At 27.5% G+C, this 20,056-nt stretch overlaps 1 protein-coding gene across 1 annotated transcript in view; it reads left to right on the forward strand.

Moving 5' to 3' along the window:
* LOC129960749 (potassium voltage-gated channel subfamily H member 2-like) overlaps positions 1-20,056 on the forward strand; it is a 631,583-nt gene that overhangs the window by 585,828 nt on the left and 25,699 nt on the right. Inside the window, exons 12-14 of the mRNA XM_056074363.1 lie at positions 8,375-8,568; positions 12,097-12,175; positions 14,904-15,149. Coding sequence (XP_055930338.1) covers positions 8,375-8,568; positions 12,097-12,175; positions 14,904-15,149 — 519 coding nt within the window. The remainder of the gene's footprint in view (positions 1-8,374; positions 8,569-12,096; positions 12,176-14,903; positions 15,150-20,056) is intronic.

Here is a 20,056-nt window from a genome sequence, read left to right on the forward strand (position 1 = left end):
AAGTGGTTAAAGAATTAAATTTAACAACTGATAAAAACTCGTAAATAAAGAGCAAGAATTTAAAAAAGCGAATTTGAACTCAACATTTTTATCTTATAACATTTGTCTTTGATGTTCCTTTCTTTATATAACTTTATTTAATATGTCAACTTTAACAACTTTAAGTTAGTTCATATGTTTGCAAATTGAAAGTTTTTTTCGAATAAGACTAAATTTTTTTTAAGAATTTTTTTTTCCTTTTATTGGCAAAGATGTTTGATTTGCTTAAGTTGCTTAAGAATTTATGCAACTAACCATGAAATTTAGAACTTTTTTTTAAAAAAAACTTCCAAATGATATTAAAAAGAAACATGAATGGGAAAAAGAAACTGAATTTCAATTTACATTTTTATTTGATGTGTTTCATTTCTTTTACTTCTTACGCGTTTATTATATGTATTTTTTTTTTTACTGGCTTTATGATTTTAACCTGGCGTAATAAAAATTTACATTCTATTTATTCTTTTTAAAAGAAACTACTGACTATGCTAGAACTAGAAGATTATGGAAAATATTTTGTCGAATGGCTTCATTTTTCTTTATATAGCTATATTAGCTTGTACATGAATACGGCACTTGGCATCGTTAGTTTTTTGGAGAAATAAGGGAATTTCTGTATCCTTATACAATTCATATTCTGTTAATAATATGAAACAAAATTATAATTCCTCTAATTACACCGTATATAAATTTGTGTTTATGCTTTATTTCGTCATCTCATGAATGATGTGCAGATTTACTCCTATTGAGAAAAAATAAGAATTATTTACCAAAAATAGTCAAAAAAGAATTATATATTTTTTACTAGTGATTGAAAAATCATTTGAAGTGAAGTCTCATCAGATATTTTTTCATCAATTGGATTTTTATTTTCTTTTACATACAAAAATATCTATTTCTCATTTAGGTATTTTATTCCTCATTTACTTTGAACGAAATGTTCTTAATTAAATGGTTTTAGATCTATGCAAACTGTTTCCGTTAGTGTTGCGTGGAAATTTTAAGAGGAGATGCCAATGAATTCTTGTCAAAATAAAGAATTCCGTTCTAACACAATGCTCTGACTAGAAATTTTTCAAATCCTCATATTAATATAATTAGGAACCAAACTAATCTGTGGTTTTCATTACTATTTTTAGTATTTTTGATTCTCTAGATACTATGTCTACTTATGAAAATCGTCTGATAAAATAATGGATTAATGTAAACCAAGCTTTTTAAACGTTTTTTGCTTCTTAAAAATAAATTCAGATTAATATTTTCTTAATTCATTTTTGACGTATTACTTACTACCTAACCTTTCCAATCTCACCACAATATGCCGTAAAATATTATTCAAATTATTTATTCTCTAACAATGTTATATGTTGTTTTAAGTTTTAAATGGAAGTTTTTCAACTACAACATATGAAGCTTGCATTTATTATAACAAGACATGGATAATCATACTTAAATTCTTAAAAGATTAATTTGTCTATTCCCTTATACTATATTCATGATTGGATTTAACTTATTGAAAATTTATTGAAGAATATAAATCTAAACATCCTAATAATTTCAAATAATTTCCTAACAAAGTGAATCACAATTAATACTCATCGCTGAGAGCATCATCCGTTGAACTATTTAAAATAATTTAGACTCGAGTTATATGCTGCAAGACACTACAGTAAATAAATAATTTTGCAGCATTTAATGATTTCAACTTATTTATATTCAATTTTTGAAAACATTGAATTTATTTTTGTTTTAAAAAATTAAATGTATTTCCTATGATTAATATGGAAAGAAAATTATTGAGTTCTTGAAAAATAAAAGTTGAAATACTTACAGTTCCGTAATTAAAATGTTTTTTCAAAGATTTCTATTAGTTATTTAGACTACACGATAATGCAAAAATGTTTCAGATTTTTTTTTTTTTTTTTCAATTTTTTAAATGTATTAACTTTTCGCGACGTAATGTTTTTCTAACAGTGTTTTTCTAAAATTTCAAGTTGCATCATATTGCAGAAGCTCACGAAACAGTTCGAGTAGAAAAGCCATCTTGTAGTTTAACATGAAGAAAAAAAAAAGATTTATTAAATAAATTTTGATTAAATAATTTCGCATTTTGATGAATTTATTTTAATTATAGCTAGATAAATCCAATTTCAATCGTGATCAAATTACTTTCATATTCTTTCTAACAAAAAGTAGGCTATTTTATTACTTGTCACAAATACTTCATCAACACTTTTTTTTATATATTTCAGCAAGAATCAACAAGATTTGAAATGCTTATATATATATATATATATATATATATATATATACATATATATATATATATATATATATATATATTTTAAATATTTATACAAAGGTTTAAAATGTCACTTACCAAATGAGAACGGGATTACAGCATAAACAAATGTATTTAAATTTAAATAAAACTTTTTATGCAAACGATTATTTCATAAAAATCATGTAAGAATTATTAATTAATTCAGTAAATCTGTTTATCTTCTTCAACTTAATTTTTAATAAATAAAATGCGAAAACCTGTTGTACCAACAAATTTAAAATCTCTTTATCTTCCCCAGTTTCTTAAAATATTACTGATTTCTCCATACGATTTTGAAAAACTGCAAAAAGTAACTTTTTATGGGTTATTAATAATTTTCAAAAAAAAGTTATGTAATTCAGTTAAACATTTTAAAAGACAACTAAATAGTAGGTGCTTACAGCCTGAAATAAAAAGTTAGCAATTTTGAATAGTAAAATTAAATTTCCATCCACATCCAAAAGAAATTTTGAAGTAATTTTTAAATTACAAAAAAATTTTTAACTATTTTCAAGTAACAGAAACATTTTTTTAGTATAAATCAGATAAAAAAAAAACCTTATTTAAACATCCTCTTACTAGTGGTTTGGCTATTTTAAATTCAGTCTACTAACAAATCTTGATTGCCTCCCTCTTGTTTGCTTTCGCATTTGGAAGCATTTATTTAAATTTATGAAAAATTAATTAATTTGTAAATTTTCATTAGACTTTCTTTCAAATCTTCCTTACATTTCATAGCATTTGAGATCAAAATTTGAAAAATATCTATCCAACAGTTTGCATTTCTACTGTGTACAAAATTTTATGAATTTTAATTTTCTTTACACAGATTGGATTCAAAATTTACTGCTGATTATTTTTTTTTTTCATTCATTTGAAGAGTAATTGAAATCCCACTAATCCCCGCAGTAATTACCTGCAGAAGTTACTATTCAGATCTTTGAGAACTAATTTCATCACATACCGCACATTTTCATAAGATAGAAAATGAATATATCGCTTCTTTCGTTCTTTCCGGAAAGAAATACTCATTTTCATAAGACTTTCTCCTTTTGGTTCAGAACAATGATGGGGAACAAAAGAATGTTTTCCGCACAGAACTAGTTTCCAGAAGAAGTAATAAATATAGAAAACATACCAAGTTGATTGAATTCTACACACGTAACTAATTAGGAATAGATTCGGGTCATCTTTTGATTAGGTGGCTAAAATATGATTACCTAGAATGATAGTGAAAGTTCCTTCCTAAGTAGAATCTTGCTGGGAACAATACTAGGGGCTTCCGTTTTCGTAAACATTAGTTTTATTCTGTATTCAGTTATAGCTACTCGAAATAAAGAAGATAGGTTTTTTTTTTTTCCCCTTATTAGTATGTTGCTACTGGCGATAGGCGAGGATCGAACTCGCAACCTTATGGTTCGTAGCCGAGTAACATGACCACAAGACAAAAGAAATTTCTCATGTCCCGTAGCTGTTATCTGGCTTATAAAGCGTCACCATATTACCCCCCCCCCCTCCAGTGCGTCGGAGGTGAGACGAACGATATTTTGTCCTGTTTTTGCTGTTATTAGTGGTGATATATTGGCTGTTGCGCCTTATCCATTTTTTTATTGGCTGATTATTTATCAACTTCATTTATTTATTGGCTGATTATTTATCAGCTTCATTTTTTTTTTTTTAATTATTGGCTGATTTTTTATCAGCTTTTTTTTATTATATATTTATTTCTGGTAGAGGGCGCCACAACAGTTGTATGAAGTTTGCGTATTTTCGTCATCGGGTCACCAATGTTGCTACTGGCGATAGGCGAGGATCCAACTCGCAACCTTACGGTTCGTAGCCTAGTAACATGACCACAAGACAAAAGAAATTTCTCATGTCTCGTAGCTGTTATCTGGCTGTTATCTCGTAGCTGTTATCTCATGTCTCGTAGCTTATAAAGCGCCACCACAAGTAATAAGGCATATTTGTCTAAGTTTTTTTTTTAAATATAACTTCATCACAAATCGTTTGCAAGAAATTCGTTAAATTTATCCATTGTAATTGCCTGCATACATGGGAATAAGAATTCTCTTGATTAATCAGCTGATTGTTCAGCTGAAATGTTCGGCTGATTCAATCAGAATTAAATTTCTATATCAAAATTAATCATCAATGTTACATTAGAACTCTTGAATAAAAAGGTAACTTTTAATTTTACATATAAATTATAAACAAAGGAAACAATGATTTAATATGATACGATAAAAAGTTCCCCACCAATAAAATTTAGCAGAAAAGAAAAAATTCGCTGATGAAGTATAAAAAGTAAAACGTTTGAATAAATGAAAATAAAAGGGTTCTATCAGCTTCCCTACAAAGAAATGTTCCTTAATTGAAGGAAAATGTATATAAATCATCGGAAGTAAATGGAGTTAAAGGATTGTGATGTCGTGATGTTTACATTTATATAGAATAAATTTAATTAATGTAACTTATTATATGCATCACGATTTATTCTTATTATTATTTAAAACTTATTTGCTTAATACATCTTCCTTGGATTCATTTATAACCGATGAATTTAAAAGCATATTTGTTCTCAAATTGTTTAAAATCAATTGGCTAATTTTTTTTTTTATTCATGTGGCAACATCCGTGACTATAATCAAATAATTCATCTGATTAGATTGATCCATCTGATTGAATAGATTTATGCTTGAAAGTTTATTAAATCACATTTTTTTTGTCTGTATTCTTTTGTGTTTGTTTATGGATTACATTTCTAGCTTGTAGTTCATAAATATTTTCATTTTGACTTATTTTAAATGGAACTCATTTAATTTAGCAAATATTTTATTTATTTTGAATTTAAACGTCTATTGAGATATTTTGTAGATTTTTTTTTATAATTATAGAACAATTTTGATAAACAAATCTTTGTAAGTAATAGTTAAAGAATTCATGCACACACACAAAAAAAAAATTCTGGATACTCTTTAAAACTTTTGAAATCGCGTTTACATTATCATGTGTCATAATGGTTTTTAAAAAAACTTGCGATTTTACTCGCAAAAAGAGAAATTTAATAAATATTGGCACTGATAATAATTTATAGTAAGCCAAGATAAAACATATTAAAATTAATTTACTGAATAAAGAGATCATTCAAACTTTTAACCAATCAATGTAAACAAATCTTTAAATAATAACCACTTCTTTAAAATATAAGAAATTCCCTTCAGTTTTTTTTAGCATTTTGCCTTACAATAAACTTTTATGTTAAAATATTTGAATAACAATATAGAATTAATATTTGTAATAACAGTATAGAATTACAGTTAAATAAGAATTTTTAAAGTTCTTTAAAGATAGCAGAGAAATGTACTATATTAGTATGTATATTTTCAGATTTAATTTATATTTTTTTTCCCAAAAAATACAATTTTTCAAATTGCCTGAAATGTAATTGCCTAAACGAACTCCTTCAGTTAGAATCAAGTTTAAAAAAAAAAAAAAAAAACGAAATATTATAAAATGCTAGTACTACCTAACAAGATAGTTTATGTCAATCATCAATTAATATAACTTCTATATTTTTTGCTGCTAATGGACGTTTGTTTGTTTTTTCATCTTCAATGCGTTAATGGTTCTTCTCTAAATGCGTTCTTTTAACTGCTTTTAAGAATTAATAGTGGTAATTATTTCCTCAGAAAACACTGAGAACGCTATGAGGTTTTTAATGCCAAACAGTGAAAAAAAAATGCGAATAATTCTTTTACAGATTTATAAACAGTTCACAGGTACAGCAAAGGAAACTTTTTACTTCATGTTTTTTTTTTTTTTTTTTTTTTTTTTTTTTTTTTTTTTGTCGTTGTTGTTTCTAAATATGATAAGAATTTCCCTCCTAAGTTTTAAAAGCATTATTTTAAGGAAGGTAACAAATTCCTTCTAATTTAACATTAATTAGCTGCAAATAGTCTCTGATTAGTTGGAATGAGATCATTAAAACTTTTTTTAAAAAAACTTTCTCTTGGATGCAATTATTCTTTTATATTGCAATGTATTTATTGACATTTATTTGTATTATAAAACTGTCATATGCATTAAAGTGCTCTTTTCGTTTTGTTTTATTTTATTTTATTCTAATCGTCGTCAAACAAATCCTACCAGAAAATAGCAAATTAGCAAGAATATATCTTCACGGGGGAAAAAAACTATGGTAGATTATACACTAGATATACTTAGTATTTTATCCCCTTGAATATATAAGAATTTGTAAACATATTCACCCATAAATGCAATTATTAATAGTAGTTTATTTATATAGATTTCTTTCCAGAAATAAAAACCTGATTTTACACACTTTAACGTTTTTTAGGACCAATTATCATGCCGTTTTCTATCTGGTATCATGCTAAAAATGTCATATAGCGTCCTCTCGTAAATCTTTGTTTACTTGCATTGTTGCCATAGAAAGATAACCAACTGGTACCTCAAATCTTTGTGAGATTGCGCTATAAGACATTATCCGAATAAGAATGCGTTCGTCTCACATTCCAGATGAAAATCTTCCACATGCCCGCAAACGTAATATGGAAGGTAGTATTTGATTAAGACCCTATTTCTCAATTGTAAAATTGAGTGTAAGCTTTAAAATATAAGTAATGATAGATAAATTTTAAAATAACTACTATAATATAGCAGATTGTTTCAAGAACATGTTAAAATAAATGCATTCATGATTTTTTTTTTCATTTGAAGGACCCGTTTATATGTAGATAAGATTGAAAAATGTTCATATGTAAGTAGTATATGATTCGTATCTAAATATTTTTTCCGAAAAAAAACACTATTAAAAAAAACTGCCGAGTAAATCTCGGTTTCCCATGTACTAATACTAATAAATCGAAAGATGTATATTTATTTTTCTTTATAAATATTAATTTTTATTAAAATTTATATGATGATTGTTTTAATTTCATTTTGTTACACGAAACAATATTATTTGCATGAATATAAAACTTGAAAATAAAATCGTTAACAGGCATGTGGAGAATCCTTTCAATGTTCATTTCTTCACAGAATGTCCAATTATTTTCAATCCCAGCTAACAGAAACTCTTAAGACGATACTCAATGTACATTATTTTAAACCTACTTTTTAACATAAAAGTTAGGTACGAAATTAGTATTTAGCAAATTAGAGCAGCTATAGTTTATCTTTAATACTTATTTTTATCTTACAAGATGATGCTGTTGTTTCTTGAAAAATAAACGTTAATTTAAATTTGAAAACGATACTTATTAATTAGTGTGTATCTTATTTAACGTTGCAACCCATTAACGCAAATGTTTAAGGTTATTTGAATGCACTGTCAAAATTTATTATTTTCTATTTTTCTGCGAAATATTTTTCGTTTTAAAACTTAAGAAAAGCAGTCTCAGTAAAAAAGAATATAATTTGTTTAAGAAATGTTTTTGTATTCAAATTTTAACACTTATTAATTCGTTTATGCTAATGGTTTGTCATTTTGCGTTTGCAAACTGAGACAAAATATTATTCTAGCATTTGTTTTCTCACTTTATTCACTTTAACTTAACTCCTGCATATGCTGCAACTTTATTTAAAACTTTTCACATTACTTTAAATTACCGTCTAATGCAAATTTGGATAGTTAAATTTTATTTAAAATGCTGCGTGGGTTCAGGAATTCAGTGATCATCAAAAATGGAAAGCAAAGATCTAGTATATCACATTTTACATATATAAAATATTCTTTACAAAGGAATTAAGGCAACATTTATGCATTACTACAATATTAAATATATTTTGTATGCATGTTTTTTCTTCTGAAATAATTAAGAACATTTTTTCAAATAAAATAAAAACAAATCTTATGATCATTATTACGCTATGATATTTAAGAGATTAAATTCGAATCTCAATTAATTTTATTTAACCGCACTCTGTATCAGCACGGAGAACAAAACTTTTTTTACATGTTCATTTCAAATGCATGTATTATTACAGGTAAAGATGACATTTTCGGTGAAAACCCTTGCATACACACCAGTGTTGGAAAGTCACGATGCAACGTGAGAGCTCTCACTTATTGTGACTTACATAAGATCTTGAGAGAGGACTTATTGGATGTGTTGGATATGTATCCGGAATTTCAAGAGCACTTCTCACAAAATCTAGAGATAACATTTGGCTTGAGAGATGTGAGTACATATTTGCATAATTTTAAGTAAAACAATGACAATGGAAGTGAAATTGTTTTCAAAAATTGCACTTCGTTTATTATTTTAGCAAAATGTGGAACATTCATGACATTAGGATAATAAAAAATGTTTGAAAGAAATTTTGCGAATTTCAGTATTCATATGGCTTCTTCAGTCTTTGTTTACCATGATCCATACTGGATATTATTTAATGAATTAATTCTTTCTTCATTTGTCTACAATTTATTTGTGTAAAGATGACATTACAATGAGAGTTTTTAATATTTATAGAGCTTAAAAAATCTGGAATAACTTTAAAAAGCAATAATTGACAAATTTATGATGGCTGAAGTATACAACTGGTACAGATAACAGGAAAATGAAGTTAAATTATAGTTTTAAATAAACGATCAGAATTAATTGATAACATAATTTGTAAGTAAATGAACCTTTAAAATAAAATTTTTGAATGTGCAGTGTGATTCAAAAGTCAATAATTAACAAAGAAACAGGTTTCATTTCCATTTTTTCTGTGCAAGTGGTATATTTTTTGATTGGCATTCATTTGTAAACTATTGATTATTAAAGTTTGGAATAAGTTTAAAAATTAATAAATGACAAAATAACTGAAAGTATACCGCTTGTACAGAAAAAAAATGCAAATAAAGCCAGTTTGTTTTTTATCTCTTCATTTTTGTTAATAATTTGTTGATATTAAATAAATGTCTTTATAACAAGATCCCGTACTATTCAAGGTGATTCAAAAGTTCGAAATGACTTTTAAAATTAGCAATTGACAAATGGAAGGCGGCTGAAAATATACTGCTTGCACAGAAAAGATGTAAATGAAACTAAATTGCTTTATGTCAGTCCGAATTTACTGGAAGCACAGTTTACATTTCTTGCCACCAAATGGTATTACAGTTGTTATACAAAATTAATCCATCTGTAATCCAATGCACAACAAGTTGTTTATAATGCAGCAGTCAATTTTATAAACATATATGATTAGGTTTTTTTTCTCCTGTGAAATATTTACAATCAGCTATTTCTCAATGTATATATCTTGAAGCTGGTTACTATTTACATAATATCATCCATTAAATTTTATCGAAGAAACTTCATATTTATAATATATATATATATATATATATATATATATATATATATATATATATATATATATATATATATATAGTATGATTTCATTCAAGAACTCTAATTTTTTAAATAAACCTTCGGAAGTATAAATAATGGGTATTCCTTTATTTCATGCATAATTAAATAATCTATTCCTTCGAGATCTCGATGTACAACAAACTTAAAACTGCTTCTATCTTCAATATTTAAATCTTATCTTTTACATCATAAAAGAGAAGCAGTAATTTTGATTTCGTGACATTTAATTTTGAGATTACATTTATTGAGCATTTAAATTTATTAAAAAGAACTCTCTAGTTTCAGACAAAAAAAGAAAAGAAAACTCAAATGCTTGGAATGTAGAAATCGAAAATAACAGAGAAAGCATTTCTCAAATATCTTTTCAAGGCAATTTAAAGATTAAACCATTAATTAAAATAGCCTTGTTTGAAGTGGTATTTTTAACAAATATCTTTATAAATTTAAAATATCGTTTTACTTTCGGTTAGATAAATCTCTTTTGTAAATGAATAGATATAATAAAAGCCTTTTGACAAGTTTTATCAAAAAGGAACTAGCTCATAATTCAGGGTTTTCCGTGACTAGTTAATTATTAATTCAAGACCTTAGATATTATCACTTTTCCAGGGAAATTTATGATCATAAAAAAATTTAATAAATAATGTAAGTACTTTTTTAATTAGTATAAGATTTAAAGAGCAACAGATAATAAATAAAAATAATAAATAATGTAATATTAATATTGGAATAAAAGTGCACATTTAAAATTTAAATAAAGTTCTTAAAAACTCAACATACTTCAGAAGAAAAATTGATATAATAAAGTAAGATTTGAATATAAAATGATAAATTCAGATGAAATAAATTAATTACACATAATTAAACGACAAATTCGTGCTACATTTATTTAGGAAAGATGCTCATCATTTATTTTGCCATCAAATGAGGTAGAAAATTCCTTTAAGGAATGAATTATTGTATTGATTCATCTAATAATTTTAATTATCATGTGAAATATTTTAAAATATTTTACATGATATTACTGTCGAATTATAAAGTTTTTGTGAGAATATAGTTTTCACTTATGAGCTTAAAATGTGATGATGCTATATATTATAGGATTGAACTTGACGATTAAATCGTTTAAGCACTAATGAATCTTATTTTATTTCATAGCATAACGTTATTCAGTATTTTTCTTAGCACTTTATTTAAAATGAACAGCATCTAAAATGATGCCATTTCTATTCACCGTAATTTTATGAAAACGATTTCTTTTATTCTATGAATAATATAATTAAGTATGAATCATCCTTTTTTAACTTCAATTATAAAGTACAGTCTTTAGCATTACAGCAAAACATCTGAGTTCAGAGTAGACTTAAAATTACAAAAAAAAAATAAAAGCGTTTCTCGAATCAATCAGTTTTTTTTTTTTTTTTTCTAAAAAAATATTTTAAAATTTATAATATTCAGAACCTTAATATATAACGCATAAATTACTGCTTCTAAAATATTCAGTTTAATTAATTTAATTAGTTCAGGCTGATAATGATAATTATACAACAATTCTAACAGCATTTAAAACTAATTGCGCGCAGACGATTTCTTTCAATGGTCTTAGTTTATTATGCAATTACAACAAAGTCATTTCAGAATAAAAGTTTTAAGTAAATTAAATCCATCATAGCAAAAGAATCATCTATTTCCATATTCTAAAAGTTAATGAAAGCAATTAATTTATATATTTTTATATCGTGTAATTTCTTCAGCAACGGCGCACATTATTAATGTTTGGAATATAATATATCCAATAGTATTTAGGGCTTCTTGTTTGAGAAAAATATAAGAAGTTAATTTTACTTTTATAAAGTTCGTATCATGTTTATAGTTCATGTCAAGTTTTGTGAAAAACAACGTAATAAAGCTTCACCCAGTACTGTTATCTTTATTTCATTAAAATTATTTATATCTTTATTCATTGTTAAATATATGATGGAGTCAATTCTAGTAATTTCCTCTTTTCATGATAAATATCTCAGCACTTGTCATGCAGTAATTAAATACACGTTGATTTATGCTGCAAAGGGATATTACATCCTTTTATCACTAAAGATATGGGCTGCGTATTCAAAAATTAAGCAGGTTCAACATATTTAATGCGTTAACATAAGAATGAATTGATTTCATTATCAATATCACTTTCCTCAATGTAGTTCTTAATATTAAGCCACATTAGAATAATGAATATGTTGCCTTTGAAATGACACAAATACAGATGGTGATTTTTAATAACATAATAAAAAGTATTTTTTTAAAGACTTAGTGCAATTGGTTGTAAGTAACTGTTCGTATATGAAATTACAGGAAGAGCAAGCCGGTGTTGATCCTGATTTATTTAGAAATAAAATTCCTTATAGGCCTGCTGCTAGCCTTTCGGAAGACGGTAAGCATACCTCATATATGTTTAATTATGATTAAGTTTCATATTTGTTACTAATAATTCAAAACATAAATATAGACTATTAAAGGATATTAATTTTTATACGTCGGTAATTTTATAGATACGATAGTCATGCAGATAATACTGACCATTTAGGCATATAAAATGACAAATACGCTATTAATTGGAGAAAAAATGTGTTATCACATACCTGAAGCCTTCCTTAATTTTTCTATATTTCCTGTATTTAAACAACTGTCGCATCTGGTCACTACTTTCAGTATTCCCATGTCTTATTCTTCTGTCGGCAGTCCATTAAATCAAGAAATCACTGTATTTAAACAAAAGATTTGATCACGCAGTTCACTCCTATTTCTCTTTTCTTCTTAACTGCTTCTAACTTAGGATGAGACCTAGATGTCTGGCATCACCCAAGAGAGGAAACGCCAATCACTTGAGCCAAACATCCTCATCTTCCAAAATTCAAAGAAAATTGAAACAGACTGTCTCAAAACAAAAGGTTATGGGAACGTAAAAGAGCAAAGGACTTTTGAACAACTTTTGAGACGTAAAGAAAGAAGAACAACTTTTGAGAAGTAAAGGTGTTCTTCTGATGGATTTTATACCAAAAGGCATTAGGAACAGGGGGAATTTATCAAACAAAGGCTGGTCTTTCAAAACAGGAGGTTAAAAATACTTTCTGGAAGAATTGTACATCTTCCTAACAATGCCCCTCCCCCTCAAATTGCTTCTGCAATTCTAATATTGATGAATTATTTCGGATGGGAAATTTTTGAATATCTACCCTATAATCCAGAGCTTGCTCCTAACGTTTTCCATTTTTCGTCTTGACTCAGTAGTCGACAAATCATGGCTACAAAACCACGAATCAGATTGAAGACGTTCTTAGTAAAAGCCAATATAAGATTACCCTAATTATGTGAATAACAATATACCTACCTATATAATTTTTAAAAAAAATGTGGCTCTTAAAAGAGTTTTCAGTCATTGAACTGTTTAAATTGGCTCTTAACTAATGAGCTTACCGACCTCTGCTTAGCTGAAAGAAATTCTGAACAGTAAGAATTTTGGAAGTGTTAAACAGTTGGAGAATGCTGTGAACACCTGGTTTAATGAAATAGCGGCAGAAAAGTATAACATGGCAATTCTGGAGCTCGTGATCAGATACAACAAATGTTTCAATGTTGGAAGTGATTATGTAGAGAAGTGAAAAAAAAAAGCTTAAATTATGTAACGGAATTTATTTTTCAAATAAATATTGTGCTTTTCATTTTTTGTAAGTGAATGAACTTCTTTGTTTTCTGGATAGTTCTCGTATTAAGTAAAATCTTTTGTTTTAATATATTCGTGCATATCAATCACAAAAATGTTGAAATATATAATGGCATTTCTATTTGGAGCTAACATTTCTACAAGCTTTTTTATGAAGAAAAAAAAAGATTCTCTGTTATAAACAATATTTGATCGTAAGTGAACGAACTTCTTTGTTTTCTGGATAGTTCTGGTATTAAGTAAATTTTTTTGTTTTAATATATTCGTGCATATCAATCACAAAAATGTTGAAATATATAATGGCATTTCTATTTGGAGCTAACATTTCTACAAGCTTTTTTATGAAGAAAAAAAAAGATTCTCTGTTATAAACAATATTTGATCGTAAGTGAACGAACTTCTTTGTTTTCTGGATAGTTCTCGTATTAAGTAAAATCTTTTGTTTTAATATATTCGTGCATATCAATCACAAAAATGTTGAAATATATAATGGCATTTCTATTTGGAGCTAACATTTCTACAAGCTTTTTTATGAAGAAAAAAAAAGATTCTCTGTTATAAACAATATTTGATCGTAAGTGAACGAACTTCTTTGTTTTCTGGATAGTTCTCGTATTAAGTAAAATCTTTTGTTTTAATATATTCGTGCATATCAATCACAAAAATGTTGAAATATATAATGGCATTTCTGTTTGGAGCTAACATTTCAACAAGTTTTTTTATGAAGAAAAAAAAAGATTCTCTGTTATAAACAATATTTGATCGGTCCATCAGGTTTCATTATCAACAGCTGGCATTTCCTGGAAGCAGAATCTGTTTGATCTAAAATATCGAAATTCAAAGCTTTATATCTAGACTAGCATCAGTCACAAAGAAATGGAATTTTTCTTGTTTAAAATGTTAGTGTGTTAAAAATATTTTATTGTATAAGACTAATAAAATTGGGATTAAATAACAATTTGATTTTCGTAATTTTTGCATTATTATTTTATATATCATCTCAAACATCATAAAAATTATTTCTTAAGTCATTTAGAACATTTTTCCAACTACAAAGCAAGAAAGGTTTATTTCTAGTGATTTAGAAGAAAGATACTGGGTCGCGATTTGAATGGATTGTCTATATATACTCCTTGAAATCAACATTTATTTAAAAATATGTTTAAAAAATGTCAATATTTTTGTCTAGCTTTCTTAAGATTTGAATTCGTTTAAGTTCAATAATATTTGAAATTTTTTTTATTTGTATTGAAGATTGTTTGCTGTTTTTCAGATTTAAAGTAATGAAAAGTATAATCGCTGTATTTCTAATTAAAATTTTTGCAAGACGTAAAGATTTAACACAACACATTTGAATGTGTATTTAATCAGAAATAATTTTTTTTATTTTACCAGTCGGCAAATGAACAGTTAATATAACTCCCCCTCTTTATTTCAGAGGATCCGCGAATGTATGCCTACCAGTACCCTCGACCAAGAAGGAAACGCACGAACCGTCACTCTTTCATGGGGGAAGGTATTGCAGGCTTCAGCGATTTCGACGACGAAGATGACCCACGACGATTCAGCTGTCACGGAGCACTGGAGTTCAGTCCTGATAAGGCAGGGCAAGACGTCACCCCTGCAAATCTCAACTTCTCCAGTCGGAGTGACAAGAAACCAAATCTCAGGGACTCCATTTCAGGTAACAAATGTCTCGTCCACCTTACTACCTATGCTAATATAGATCATATATGCAGTTTCAAGAAATTTTCAAATATAACCGAGAGCACATTGTGAAAGCTTTAGCGACTGTAAATTACGACCTGGATGAAACGTCAAACACTCACTAAAATTAAGGGCTTTTATTGAAAAGGCATAAATTCCCTCGTTTCATTTAATACGTATGATACCTTGTGAATATAATTCATACTTTCTAATTAGATTATCCTTTCTCCACTAAAGCGATATAAAAAAAGGGGTAGAAGTTATATAAAATAAATGGTCTGATTCATTGGCCTGATATGACAGCTAATGTATCAACTGGAAGATAAGATATATTGTCCCTTTTGCCTGCCCCCCCCAATGAAAATACAATTTGAATTTTGACCAATTTGACCTTGATAAGAAATCTCTCTATCACAAATGGTTTGATTTAATAGGGAATTTAAATAAAACTATGCTCTAGGTTATTGGTAGAGACAGAATATGGTCCAAGGAGTGAGTGCATCATTTAGTAATTCAGTATATAAACCAGCCAATAAGCATAAGAAATAATTAGATTGATGCAGTATGAGAAAAGATTAATTAGGCACTCATAAAAACTAGAGACAGCCTGAAAGAAATAATTACCTTCCAGTTCCACCATCACATATTTTATGTTCCAATCTACTCATTTGCTCAACTTCAGCTATGCCTCTTCCCTCCGAAACAAATGCCACCTGATGGATAGAAGTATCAGCTAACTCATCCTCAAATGTGTATAAATTTCTGCTATCGCTGTCCGTCCCCTTTTCATACAAACCTCTCCTCTTCCAAAAAGAAAGAATTAAGAATTTGAACAACCGTCTCCATATTTTAGTTTGGATTTCATGTGGGAAATAAAGCTATACGAAGTTTTAAATGAACGAACATGTTTAATTAAGCAGAATGTGTAAATACAGGGTTAGTTTGAACTTAACCAGCAAGACGAAGGGGGAAGAAAGATCATAAAGCAATATGGCAACCCTGTTCTATCTCTTTTTGCAATTTTCCGTTTGCAAGTTAAGGAGGAAAAAGAGAGTTTGCTACCATTCGAGGAAAATGCTAATTTCAAAAATTTCTGATAGATTAGAACTTAAAATACTAAGCACGTAATATAAGCATGTTAAAACCGAGATACAAACTCTGAAGTCTTGATGAAGTGCAAAATCAAATTAGCGTTAAAATCTTTAATGGTGATTACCACAATTATCATTCCATAATAATCTTTAATGTTGGCGTCCATTGTTACCGTGAGCATTAATTCAGGAGAACTAATAGTTCACCATGATCTATTAATGTTCTAGTTTAGCAAATTATAACTATTATTTCAAAATTGGAACTTCGCTTTGAATCCGAGAAAAGAAAACTAGACTCTTAAACATACGAAAAATCTTTGGGAAAGTTTTTTTTTTCGTTCTTCATTCTAATATTCTAAATTAAATAAAAGAAATACCTAGTAGTTTCAGAAGAAATGTGACTTGTTTTTGTCTTGTGGGTGATGACAAGTGGAAAAAAAGGTACTGCAACTGAAGACATGTCATGTTTCCCCTTCCTAACGGCAATAAATTTAATTAAAAAGCATTTCACTATTCACCGGTGGAAAACAAAACTAGAAGTGTCAGAAACTTTTTGAACATAAAGAATATTTAATAGCATATTTTTCAAGCGCTGACAGTTTTTGAATAAATTAAAAGCGAACTAAGATGAATTATTTATTAAACATCCTTTTTGTTGCAAAAGCAAACTTTTAAAACCGGTCAAGGAATTGACTCATTGCATTCAAACCACCATTTCCATTTTATAAGAAAATTATCTGAATTTTTTTATTATTAGTAATATAAAGTTGATATACCGCTTAACATGTTAATTATCAAACTCAGCATTTTATATAAGATCAGTGATTACAGTTTTGTATGTTTTTATATGTTCCAAATAAATAAATGAATTCTTTGTTTTGTTTTGTTTTTTAAAAAAAGAATGCTTGTAATATTGAACAAAACCAGCGAGAGTGGTCTCACCAAGTTTGTCTTGCATTATCTCTATTAAAAGCGTTATCTTAAGGAACACATTGGCGTGCAATAGTTATAAAATGCTTACCTTTGACCAGAAGTTCTCATCTTTACTGAATTTATCGTGTGTTCCTTGGCGAGATTTTGATGTATTATCCCTCGCATGCAGTTTATAGTCTCCGAAAATCGAATTCGTGCTTTAAATGCTTTTTTCTCAACCAATTGAAACAAAAGCCTGATATAAAACTGCACTAGTGATCCCAAAGTCCAATAACAAATTCGACAAATTTTAGTCAATGAACTTTTAAGTTTTCGAATTTAAATGTTTCTGAAAGTACCGACAGACAAATGGTCAACCCTTTATTAGATTTGACTCAGAATTTGGTAGGCTTCTATACTCAAGATGTTAAATTTGTGTGCTGAATTTTATGTGATGTGCAATTTAATATCATTTGGTCATGGAGAAAGATTCCAACAATCCTTTCAATCACTGATTGAAGTTTACCCGGAGGAATTAAACAATAATACCTCAGCTGAACTTTAGCAGTCTCGTATGTTAGCCAAAAAGGCAAAAGTTTAGTCTATAAATGGTAAAAACAAGACTTTATCATGTTTTAAATTCATAAAACAACTCTAAAAAACAATATTGAGTGTGCCTATTCAAATATATAAACATTGATTTTAGGATATTTTTTCCAAAATTGGGCACAAATTGCTCAGCTGAATATTTATTTTCTTAGTTGATGCACATTTAAAATCTCATCAGATAAAATACGCAACATGATAAGCTGAAGGCCTTATTTCTTTTAAGTAATTAATAAATTGTGTTACATAAAATTATTTTTAGGATAAGGTCTAAGACCTCGCAATAGAAAAAGTTGGGGAGAACCTTTCAAATATGGCTTGAATAGAAATATGCAAAAGTGACAAATTTATGTTAATTTTTATAAATAAAAAGTTATTTATTGCAGGATAAGATCTTTAATATTTTGTTTTTAATATATATATATATATGGGCGTAATGAAATCTTTTAAGGTTTTTAAGGGAGATAACGGAAATTAAAATTATTTTATGTATATATTATAAAGCACTTCTAATCCTCTTAGATTGCCCCAATACATCTTTTCAGAGATATAAAACCCTTTGCTCCACTAGACTTGATCTTTTATAGATAACTTTCAAGAAAATTGTACTGGATTTAACCGATGAAAATCTCATAAGCCTTCTGAAATTTAAGGCGAAACTAAACTTCCGGAAATACAGGAATTTCATAAAATGAATGCAATGATATAAAAGTCACCGAATTTTTTTTCCAGAAGAATTCTGGAAATCTCTTCTGGTCTACTTAAAGTTAAACCAGATCTGAACTAGAAGAATGAATAAATTCGATTATCTGGACACTTGCAATCATGTAGATATTTATAGAATTAGCTTCTGAAAGTGAAAGTTTTTTTCACTGTTTATAGTAAATATAGTAAATTTCCTTTTTAAAATTAACTTTCATTTTGATTAAAAACTTTACATACACTAAAAGTCTACATACTTAGTAAAGGAGCCTCTGTATTAATGCCGATAAAATAACAATCTGTTTGTTGATTTTTTTATAATTTTTAGCAAATAGGTTTGGAAAGTAATAGCATATTCCCAGTTAACTATTAAAACATCATGTATTTGTGAAAACAATTAAGCTAAACTATTTACAAAACTTTTTTCTAAACATGAAAAAGAACAACCTAATTTGTTATGATTATTAACATGCTGAAAGTGAAATAAAGTGAATATTTTGCAATCGAATAAGGATTCCATTAGATATTATCAAAGAGATAATCATTTGTTTGAAAAGAACATCATTAAGTTTGGTTTCAAAATTCTAAGCAATCTCATGATGGCTAGAATAATATTTTTTAGAAAAAATTCATAACGATTTTTTAGCGTGAGGCATCGCAGTTAAATCTTATTTCCTGCAACACTGAAGGCAAAAAAAAAAAAAAAAAAAAAAAACCCATCATATTATCCAAAACGAAAAGCGAAAGGAGGTTTCAGAAAAGCTTTCGAAATTAAGTTAGCAGCTTAATGGCTCATTTTTCTCTATTTTCTCGTGTATTATTAGAGAAGAAGATAAAAAAAGTGAATTTTAATAAAGCCATATGAGCACTTATTAAACTTTATTCTACATAGGTTGGAATACAAGTACATTTTTCAACAAATTGCTTTAAAATTTAAGCAATCTAATATTTTTTATGAAATTTTCGTAAACGTATTCCGCTCATTTTTTTACGTAAAATCGCTTCATTCACTTTACCAAGAATTCAATAAGTGGATTATTTATAATCTTTTTCAAAAAAACTATGTATCACATATATATAATATGTACACTTTAGGATCAAAAGTATACGGATACTTTCAGATTTATGCGTTTCATCGAATATTTTTACGAATTGTCCTTGAACTTAGACCGTTTTATGAATGCTTTCAGCTCTTATTCTATGGTGTTGATTTAATCACAAGACTATTCAGGGGGTCGAACAAATATTGATGAAAGGGCAAATCATTTCGACTCACCTAGTTTCATAGAAAATTGTTAATGTATTGCAATTTTCATCAATCTTTTTATTTGCTTTATATATTTTTCATAAAATTAGCACTTATGTTCCGAAGATATGCAAATTTTAAAATGTTACGCTTTTTTTTTTTCGTGGATAATCAGCTTCGGGTCAAATTGTATTAAATGTACAGAGTAAATGATAAAGGGTCATCAAAATATTAAAGTGAAAATCAGAATAAATATTCCGATTATTCGGGAAAATATGAGCATTTATAGTAAATACTTTTTGGTTGCACATGTACAAACTTAAAATA

This window comes from Argiope bruennichi, chromosome 2, assembly GCF_947563725.1.
Source record: "Argiope bruennichi chromosome 2, qqArgBrue1.1, whole genome shotgun sequence".
Lineage (NCBI taxonomy): Eukaryota > Metazoa > Arthropoda > Arachnida > Araneae > Araneidae > Argiope > Argiope bruennichi.